The following is a 10,344-nucleotide window of genomic DNA, read 5'->3' as shown; positions in this document are numbered from 1 at the left end:
CGTTAAAAAGTGTAATGAAAGAGGGGTTAACCAAAAGGGCAAAAAAAATAAAAGAACCCTTTAGCTCAGTAAATTACTACGCCACCGTTAAGTGCTTTAGCGCAGTAATTTACTACGCTAAAGACAATTTTATAACTTTTTTTTATTGGGATAATTTGATTCAAAAATACTTGTTTTGGTTCCGGACTCTAGTCCAACCACCGGGTCACTATCTCATAAAATTCACAGTGCGGCCCCCAAACCCACATGCTTCCAATTCCTCGTGGCAAAAACATTTTTTCTTTTTCTTTTTTGGGAAAAGCGATCAAAGGAGGCGGAATTCAAATCCTAACATTAAACTAAATATTAAAAACCAATTTCACGTCCGCGTTCCCCAAACTCATACTCTTCGAAAAATCACAGCCAAATTGATTTGCGTACTTGTGAAACCCTAACCCTTAATCTTGCACTCTTAAACAACGCCATTCTTGTTTCTTTCGTCTGAGTTCAATTTGATTTCATATATTTTGGGTTCTTGAAGTTCCAAGTTTGAGAGCTGGCTATGGATTACGAGCCCTACGATAGCAGTGGTCAGTTTTTACATTCACAAAAATATTCTTTTTTTTTTTCGTTTTCTGCAACTTGATGTTCAATTAGGGTTAAGGGTTAGTCAAACTAGCATCTACATTGTTATTTACGTGTAACATTCCAAGTTCTTGTCTCTTATCATTAGTACGCTCTCGTTCGGCCATAGATTTAAGTTGAATTTTAAAAATTTGAGTTTTTGAAGTTGTGATTCTTGGAACTTGAAGTTGTGTTTGGACTTGCATTTTACTTGGAAAAAAATTTGGAGTTTTGCGAGTGGAAGTGAAATTTCTCCCAAAAACAGATATTTGAAGATAAATTTTCAAAATTTGATCCATAATCTATGGCCAAATGCTAGCTACGACTAGGTTCTTGATGTTCAATTAGGGTTAGTGGAACTAGCATGTATATTGTTATTTATGTGAAACATTCCAATTGTTTGTCTCTTGTTATTACCACTAGGTTCTTGGACTTGGAAATTTTGAGCTGTTGCATTCAATCGATCTAGTTCCGGCATACTTTAAGGAATTCTTTTTCCTTTTTTACTTTTTCTTTGAGATATTATCGTCAGTTGGACTACTTATGCTTTGTGGTTGGTGTTATTTGTTTTTTCTTGTATGTGTTGCCCCTTCCATGGTTATTGGCTTTACAGAAATTGGATTGGTTTTCTTGTAAGAATTGATGTGTTTTATGAAATAATGAGCCTAAAGTAAAAACATGAACTTAATTCATCTCCTTCAAAAAGTCTTTTTGTTTGTCCTTCTAAAGTTAGAACATTTACTTTGCTATGTGAACATAGTTGGTACCTAAATTTACGTTATGGATGTGTATGCGGCTTGAAGGCTCGTGATCTGACATATTGTAAAATTTGGACTTTTTAGAAGTGGCATAAGATTAGAGAGCTTGCCTAAATCCAACTACTTTGGATTTAGGCTTAGACATGTTGGTATGCTTATATTAGGTTTTCATCCTTTTAGAGATTTGTATGGAAATAGTAGCCACACTCCATCTTTTATTGAAATGAAGATTGTTGTATGGTTGTTCTTATTGGCACTCCAATTTATATTGCACAGAATGTGATCCTTGCATCCATATCAAGAGTGGAACGATGAGGATCCATTTTGTTTGATGTAGTTGTTGTCCACACCCGTCTTTGGTCCCTGCAGGATGAGGTGACAGTTGGATAATTCTGTGTTGGCAATTAAGTTTACAAATTTTTCTCATAGTATGGCGCTAGTATAGATGAGTTTTATAGTTTGTATTGCGTTTTTAATTTTGTATAATGCATAGGGTTACTAGCATTCTAGATCTCAGAAACACTCAATATTATGCAGGAACTGATGATGATCTTCCTCCATCACATCAAAATAGGATTCCAAGAGGTAGTGGTCGCATTATTGGAAATGGAAGATCTGCCGTCATTGGTTCTGTCGCCTACCAGAGGATGTACGGTGAAACAGATATGGAGGCCCAAATTCACCAACTTGAGCAAGAAGCATACAGTTCGGTTTTAAGAGCCTTTAAAGCTCAAGCTGATGCCATTACATGGGTATATTTTGTTATTAGTATACTCATGAATCTCTTGTTGTATTTGTTTGATCAGGTTTAAATGACTGCTCCCCTAATATATTTTCTTCAGGAGAAAGAAAGCTTGATAACTGAGTTAAGAAAAGAGTTACGGTTGTCCAATGAAGAACATAGAGAACTTCTTGCTAGAGTTAATAATGATGATGTCATCAGAAGAATAAGGTTTGCTTTTACAGCTACTCCTCACATTCTCCCTCAAGAATTTATTTAGTTAATCTTTGTGTATTTCGGAGTTTGTCAAAGCTCTAAGACTAACCTGACACTATTGCTTGCTTTTAGGGAGTGGAGGCAATCTGGTGGGCATCAACCTGGTATGCTGGGTTCTGGTCAATCTGTTCATGATCCATTACCCAGCCCTTCTGTCTCAGCGTCACGGAAGAAACAGAAGATAGCCCAGTCTTTACCTTCTCAGTCCTTTGCTGGACCATCTCCTACTTTTCATCCACCTCCAGTGACTGCTGCAAACCAGCCATCTTCATCTGCTGCCAAGAGAGGACCTATGGTGGGGCCGAAAGGAAAAAAGCATAAATCTGTAAGTTGGATGTGCTAAGAAACTTGGAAGCTTGCATACCTATCAGTCTATAGTTCTGATATTTTCCTGCTATGTGTATCTTCATAGGGCCAGATGATGCCTGGCGCGCCTTCGATGAAAATGCAGTGCGTGACTCCTGGTCCTTCTGGAAGAGCTCAATTTGGTAATCGGGTTTCTGAACCTGCTGAAGCAGCATCATTTGATACATTGATTGGAAGGAAAGTGAGGACTAGATGGCCTGATGACAATAACTTTTATGAAGCAGTCATAACTGATTTTAATCGAGCTGAGGTATGCCTGATCAATTTTACTTGGAACATTTACTCGTTTTGCTCCCTATGGTTGAATGCTGAAATCTTCACGCAAATTTTCAGGGTAGACATGCTCTTGTTTATGATATGGGTACTGCAAATGAGACATGGGAATGGGTCAACCTTGCTGAGGTAGTTATATGCTATTCTCTCACGCAGTAATACATTTACTTTTTTGCTTGTCCTATTAGAAAATCCTTTTCTTATTTGATTATGAAGTCGTTAATACCAAGAAACATTGCTATTCCACCACTTGGAATATTGTATGATATATATATCATTGGCTTGTAATGTGGTAAAGAATGTCTTAAGATTTTCATGGGCAAGGTTGCTCTTCCAAGGAACCGATAAGAAATAGTAGGGGAGATTAAGAATGCAAGCTCAAAATTATTCTTAATAATGTAACAGACCACTTCTCTCGAAAAGGGCTTCGAAGGGCAATAAACCCATGCGAAGTTGACTTTACTTGGTTTCCCGTTGACAAGATAATTACCACATATTTATAAGTACAAAAAGAAGATAACTATTACATATTTTGATGGGCAACTATAGGTGTTCTACTTTTAACCTGTTACCTGTCAATTATTGGTAACTAATTTTGTGTGTACTCATGGTGAAATCCATATTTCGTTGCATGTGTCTTTCCAAATTTAATGAAGTTTGGAAGGCTGCTTCATACTTCCATTTTCTGGAATATGCATTGGCAGAACCCTGTATATAAGCATCACCTCAAAAGTTGTAGTATAGGTAAACTAGTGAAACCAAGAACAGCTCTTGTTGTTATCGCCAGTATTTATGTATAGTGTTAGTGTTCTGACATTTTCTATGTAGCGTAGTTCTCCTCGGATGATGTCAAGGTTGTTTGGCTGTTCAAGTTCTTAATTATCATATCACCAAGTAGTGATTTTGTGAAATTTCCTTTTCTGTCATCCATATATTATTGAGTTTGTGTTCATGTCTTTTGACTGTCTTCATCCTAATGAGATTGATAATTTAGCGTACATAAATCTGTTCTAAGTGTATCATGTTATATGATAGTCTTACTTTTTTGTCCTTGTAAAGCCTTTGGTAGTTTGGTTGGAGCACTGCTTGTGCATGTGAAGGACACCATAGGGATAGTTTTAGTCTGAGATTGTTGAACTAGCTTGTTTTTTTTTTTTTTTTAATTTTTTGTTTTAAGGAGCATACATATGTGAGTAATGAGTTATTTTGTTAGTCTTTTAGTGAACTAAAGTCATCTTGCATTAAGTATTTCTGGGAAGTTTGTTTTGGATGGTATACATTCTCTTATTCCTCGGACTGCTATATATTGGTTAGGATGGGGATTTTCTTGATATCAAAAAGCGTATAGTATCTTGGATCAGTTTTACCAAAACCCTCATTTACCTGCTTTCATCTCTTTTGAGGTGGAGGGTGGTTTTTAGCTGTTTTAGAGTACCATTTTCAAATTTTCACTGTTACCTTTTTCCCAAGTTGTAGCAGGGTTTTCTTTCACCAGCAGTTGAATGTTATGTAAAGCATATAGTCATGACTATCTTTGAGCTTTGGTTGTTGGAATACAGGTCACTTTGTGGAAATTGATATTAATTACCTGGATGCTTATTGAAATGATTTGGGAACTTTAACTGGATTACTTGCTGTGAACTCTCTGGAGTGTGATAAGTAGTATCAATTCAACCATTGTTAATAAACTTTAACTGGATTATTTGACTACTGAAAATTGCACTGATCAATTTTTTGACTTTGTTAACTCCCTAATCCTAGCAGTCTTTTGTCTGTATAGGAGCTAACTCATATATTTTGTAACTTTTAGAATCTGCTTGATGCTTTTTTTTTTTTTCTAATGAAATTTCTTACTTCATCAAAAAAAAAAAAAAAAAAAAAGAGAGAGAGAGAGAGAGAGAGAGAGAGAGAAAACTTGCAGTGAATTCTCTGAAGTAATATCACTTCAACCATTGTTAATAAGCTATGAATGTTTCAGGCACTAGTTCCTTCTTCAATAAATGATTATTCTACTTGCATTAATCACATAAGGAGACTTCTGATTCTGGTATTGACATACTAGCTTGCTGTGTGGATTGCCATTCCAAATGAATGGACATATATTATCTTTCTTACAAAGTTTAATGTAAGACATATATTTGTGGGGATTTTGATTGTAAAACTTTCTCAGCCTCATTTCTAGACTGGTATTGCATGATATTATCTGCAGCATTTTGCAGAGGCATCCAAATGTATGTCTGCTACATGCCTGATATTCCAAAATGTGAAGTGTGAACAATCTAGAGACTTCCTGTTAATGAAGCTCCTCATTCACCTGTCATTAATTCTTGATAATTTGTGTATGGTAATGTTTATCAAAAAGGAAGAAGAAACAGTATGGCATATGGTAATCGGTTTTGTCTTCCAACATTTCTTTCAGTTTTTTTGAAGAGCTTCTTCAAGGTTTAGACTTGTATTTCCCTGCCCTGACAGATTTCTCCCGACGATATTCAGTGGGAGGGTGAAGACCCTGCAATTTCTCATCATGGAAATTATGGTGGATCAGGTCATGGCATGACTAGACCTGCTGGACGTGATAGTGCTCCAGGTGCAGGGAGAGGGAGGGGCTTGACTAAAGCTCAGTCCAGAAAAGATTTTCTACCATCACAGAATGGCAAAGGAAAGAAGGGATCTGATGATATTCAGTTACTTCATACAGATACATTGATCAAAGAGGTAAGCGCTGCATTTGCTGTCTGCCTCACACATTACTTTGTACATTGTTGACTGGTGAATGTGGTCAGGTGGAGAGGATCTTTGGCGCCGGCCATCCAGATCCTGTTGAGGTTGAGAAGGCAAAGAAAGTGCTGAAGGTTAGTGACCCTCTACTTAACAGTAGCTGTTAATACTCACAACTTTATTGCACAAGGATACTGACTTTTCGTTTTGTGTAGGAACATGAGCAAGCACTTCTAGATGCCATTTCAAGGCTTGGAGAGTTATCTGATGGTGAAAGTGGTATGACTTTGTGGAAAGGGTTTTTCATTTCTTTCTCATTTTAGGCATTGTTATAAATTCGTCATGGATTTGGGACTTTACCCTATGACCTTTTCTAAGTCTGAACTCCTAATCCTTTGTCTCATTGCTTTTTCTGTGATGTTGCGCTTTGAAACTTTGTGTTGTAAAAGTAATAAATAGAAACAACTAATATTAAAGTATGACCGTTATTCTAATTCCTCTGAAATTCTTTAATAATTCTAAAGCTCTTGTGAAAATAAAATAAGCAAATAATTGCTATAATGAAAGAAGTCGTAGATGTTTCGGCATCTGTGATGTTCCTAATTTGCATTAGACAAAGTGGTGTCCTGATTCAATAGACTGTGCGGAACCACTCTACTCAACTGGCTAAGTAGACAGAATATTATTTAGGGTGTATTTGGTATTGAGGAAAATTTCAAGAAAATGTTTTCCAATTTTTTCATGTCTGGTTGGTCAAAACCTTTGGAAAACATTTTCTCTAGGAAAACAAGTTCTTTAAAAATGAGGAAAGTGACATCCTTGGTGGAAGTAGGGAAAATAATTTCCGTAAGTGACACTCCACATTGATTGTTTCATCTCCATCCTCCAACACACCTCCCCTACCCACCCTCAAACCCCTAGCCCCACCTCCATCCCATAGTGTTTGCTAGATTATAGGTAAATGCTTTTATAACAATATTTTCTGCATACTTATCAAACACCAGAAAGGAAGTAAGAAAACCCCTTATTTTCTTGGAAATGTAAGACACGTTCATATTAAACACACCCTTAATATAGATGTCAAGGTCTATGGAAGTTAACTGGAGCATTAGTGGGACATTGAGAAAGAAAAAGTATTCCAATGATGGAAATAGTTGACAATTGGAGGTCTAGGGAGTTAACTGGAGCATTAGTGGGACATCGAGAAAAAAAAGTTTTCCAATGATGGAAAAGAGTTGTGTGTTTAATGGAATCCCAAAATTCTTGTGAAACAGATGGAGGTTGGCGTGCAGTGTAATTCCCTGATTAGGAGGTCAGGTTGCTTTCATGACGGTGATGAGGCGAGGGGAGGTTGAGAGTAACTGAGCAACTGGTGGTTTGAAGGAACAGATGATAGAGCCCATATTGAGCTTGCCACAGTTATTTGGGGCATTCCTTTTAAATGGTCCACATTTGAAACCTAAGTTGCTCGGACTCTTCTCTTTCGGTGCCGCACCCGTGTTGACACGACATGGCTGTGGGATACATACCGGATATGGTCAACCTATTTTGGGTACTTTGACCAAAATCAACGGAGAAATTCGGGACAGATGCAATGATTTGTATAATCAAAACAAAAGCTATGGTGAAATTGAAGAAAATTGAATACCTTGTATATAGAAATTTGAAATTTCTATGTCAAGTCTTTTTTTTTTTTTTTTTTTTTTTTTGAGAAGGTAACATATTTGTATATTTATATATATAGAGACTACACAAAACTGTGTAGTCCCCCTAATTACAGATCACAAAAGGGTAAGCATCTGATCCTGTGTCATCTCACAAGGATTCTAATACATCAGAGATTGATTCATTATCTTCTAAACCTATCCATTTACACCAAAAGTAGAACAGCCCTAAACACTTAATCTTCTGGAAATTGTTGGCTTTGTCTTCAAAACATCTTTGGTTTCTCTCTTCCCAAATTGTCCACCGAATGCAAGCTGGAATAATCTTCCATCTCATTTTCTGAATTGCATTACTGCCTTCTCTGTTCCAGCATGCTACAGTGTTATCAAAAGTGAAAAGCGCAAAAAAGCTCTAAGGTCAGCTGGGGCTTTAATGAAATAAAGCGCAATGGTGCAAAAATAGAAATATATATATGTTTAGTCCAAGATTAATAATAATAAGCATGAATAGCAAATATATGGACAAAGAAATTGTGAAAATATTACGATAAAGTGAAATATCAAAATCATCTAGTGTCGCCTCCTCGAGAGAGGCTCATTGGCAAGGAAAAGTATGTCTTAGAGCCTTGATGACGACATTGAAGCACACATAAAGCGAGGCGAAGCGCTCAACATGTTTTGAGCCTCGCTTCAGGGCTTAAGCGCACTTAAAGCGCGCCTTTGATAACACTGGCATGCTAGCACATCAACTATCTTACTTGGCATGGTCCAGAGAATCCCCCTATAATTGAGGAACATCCTCCATAGTTGTTCAGTCAGTGTACAGTGCAAGAACAGATGATTAAGTGTCTCAGGTTCCTCACCACAAAGAAAACAACTGGAACAACTGGAACATAGATGATGACCTCTCTTACAAAGATTGTCCAGTGTGAGTGCTTTTCCTGATATCTCCTTTTGGGATTCTCCGCGTGATCAATATTCTCCTTGGAATACCTTGTTAAGTTTTACATATAATGTCTCATAATTTAGACATATTACTCTATTTTTAGATATTTCAATTATTAGCTGAATCCCCGCACTTGTATCCGTACCTAGATCCATACTCCAGAATCTTAAAATTTAGATCATATCTGACCTCTATATCCGCACCTGTGTCCGAGCAACTTTAGGTTAAAACCATGTTTCTAATGGAAAAATGTTTGGGGAGATTTTTGAGTGTTTCCGGGGAAAAGAGGACTGGAAACAAGTGAACAGTCTGACATCTTATTCTGCCTCGTTTTGTTTTGGAAAAAGAAACAGTAGGAATCAGATATTCTACTTGATTCCTATGGTTTCTGTTTCCCAAAAAGCAAAAACAAACAAAATTTAATCTGTCAGAATTGCATAGCATCCTAATGGACCTTGTACAATTTAAAATCAAAATGTTCTCACCAGATTCGAAAATGATTTTGGTGAATGAATATCTTGTCCAAAAAAAGGTGATTTTGTGGAAGTGTATAAAGGTTTTATCCTTTTTTTGGGAGGTGGGGGTGGGAAGGTGTCTGCACCTTATAGAATGTATTCCACCATCACTATTGTTGTCGGCGCTTTTCTCTTTGAAGCGTGTAATCTCTGGTGTTGGTGTTTCTGCACACCTATGAAAACAAACTGAAATGTCCTAAACTTGTACTATTGCATTCGACCTTGTAACATCCTTTTGTTCCATTAAAGTATGTCCTCAATGACATTCTTAAAGTATATTGGCTTAATGAGGAACCAATAATAATGATGGTAGTAATAATCTGTCAATAATAAATATTAGTAGGGTAAAATGATAACAATTGTACTGTTTTGGTTATCAAAAAACAATATTTCTGCTTTTATGTCATAGCATTAGGTATATTTTGTTCTGTTTGTGCTGCGCACACTGTTATAAACTTCATGGCCCTGCTTTCTATAAGTTCACATTCTTCCTTACCTGGTATTCAGCATGTCTTTATACTATTGCAGATGAACGCCATTTCATGCATGGGCAAGCCATGGATCGGGAGTAAAAAGGAATATTGTGGGGGAAAGTGAGTAGTATAAAACAGCTGGGGGCTGAGCCACCTAAAATAACAGCCACATTGGAGAAGGCAAGATGTGTACTAGATCTTTGCCAGCGTCAGTGCACCAGAATGATTTTAGGCCTGTTGTATAATGCCAGCTTCAAGAAATGCTTGACAAACATTAAATTATTGTAGTCTAGTTCTTTGAATAGACGCGAAATTGTAGTTAGGAATGATTGTTTCCCCTAGTTAGAGGTTAGTGCTTTTGTAAAATTAGTCACAGTAGCAATTTTACATGTGATGATGTAAACAAGTTTTTGTTAACACCTTGCACGTTGATTATGACATCCCAAATAAGTTATTCTTTCTATTTCATTCCTAATTTTGGCATTGAAGTTGCTTGAACATAGCCAGGTGCCCGGGATCGGGTGCAGCTGCTCATCAGTCCTTGTCTTTCCAATCCTTGCATTGTCGCTAAACTGTAGCCATCTCATTAAAATGACATGTGATAGTTATTAGGGAGTCGTTAGTTGAAAAAAGGAAAAAGAATATTGTGTTTTCAATGGCCTTAGTAATGTCATATTTGGCTAATATTTGGGCCTAATACCCTAAGGAGTCTGTTTGGCCTAAAATAATGCCAAAAAATGGCCGGCCGGCCCAAAATAATGTCAAGTGCTAGCCGGCCTAGTAGCCCAAGCGCTTTTAAAAAAAAAAAAGTCAAAAGACTTTTTGTGGCTACTAAAAGTATCCATTAAAGCCTCGCTATAGAAAAATCAGGCATTTTAGTGACAATTAAAAAAGTTGTCACTAAAGGTTAAATATCCCAATGTATAATATGTGTATATTTAGTAATATATACAAGAATGATACAGTTTATATACAAATGCTGGAATTAATTATACATTTATTATACGTAAATTATACGTTAATTATACATT

At 36.6% G+C, this 10,344-nt stretch overlaps 1 protein-coding gene across 2 annotated transcripts; it reads left to right on the top strand.

Moving 5' to 3' along the window:
- The first annotated feature begins 281 nt into the window (after nt 1–281).
- LOC132636162 (protein EMSY-LIKE 3-like) lies at nt 282–9,774 on the top strand. 2 transcript variants are annotated; one of them, XM_060352879.1, is made up of 10 exons: nt 285–569; nt 1,899–2,113; nt 2,204–2,313; nt 2,431–2,683; nt 2,771–2,974; nt 3,058–3,126; nt 5,470–5,712; nt 5,781–5,849; nt 5,931–5,994; nt 9,369–9,774. In XM_060352879.1, exons 1-10 carry the CDS (start codon nt 542–544, stop codon nt 9,410–9,412), a joined length of 1,299 nt encoding a protein of 432 aa, XP_060208862.1. In that variant the 5' UTR covers nt 285–541; the 3' UTR covers nt 9,413–9,774. The 2 variants fall into 2 exon arrangements, with proteins under 2 accessions (XP_060208868.1, XP_060208862.1); XM_060352885.1 differs by lacking the exons at nt 5,781–5,849; nt 5,931–5,994; nt 9,369–9,774 and having other exon boundaries at nt 282–569; nt 5,417–5,542.
- The last annotated feature ends 570 nt before the right edge of the window (nt 9,775–10,344 follow it).

This window comes from Lycium barbarum, chromosome 1 (genome assembly GCF_019175385.1).
Source record: "Lycium barbarum isolate Lr01 chromosome 1, ASM1917538v2, whole genome shotgun sequence".
Classification (NCBI taxonomy): Eukaryota; Viridiplantae; Streptophyta; class Magnoliopsida; order Solanales; family Solanaceae; genus Lycium; species Lycium barbarum.
This window is presented reverse-complemented; position numbering and strand designations above follow the sequence as displayed.

What these genes read in the sequence shown, in the direction of transcription:
- LOC132636162 (XM_060352879.1), top strand. Translation starts at nt 542, where the DNA reads ATGGATTACGAGCCCTACGATAGCAGTG. An exon ending in AAGCTGATGCCATTACATGG is followed by an intron (nt 2,114 to 2,203) that starts GTATATTTTGTT and finishes TATTTTCTTCAG; the next exon opens with GAGAAAGAAAGCTTGATAAC. An exon ending in GATGTCATCAGAAGAATAAG is followed by an intron (nt 2,314 to 2,430) that starts GTTTGCTTTTAC and finishes GCTTGCTTTTAG; the next exon opens with GGAGTGGAGGCAATCTGGTG.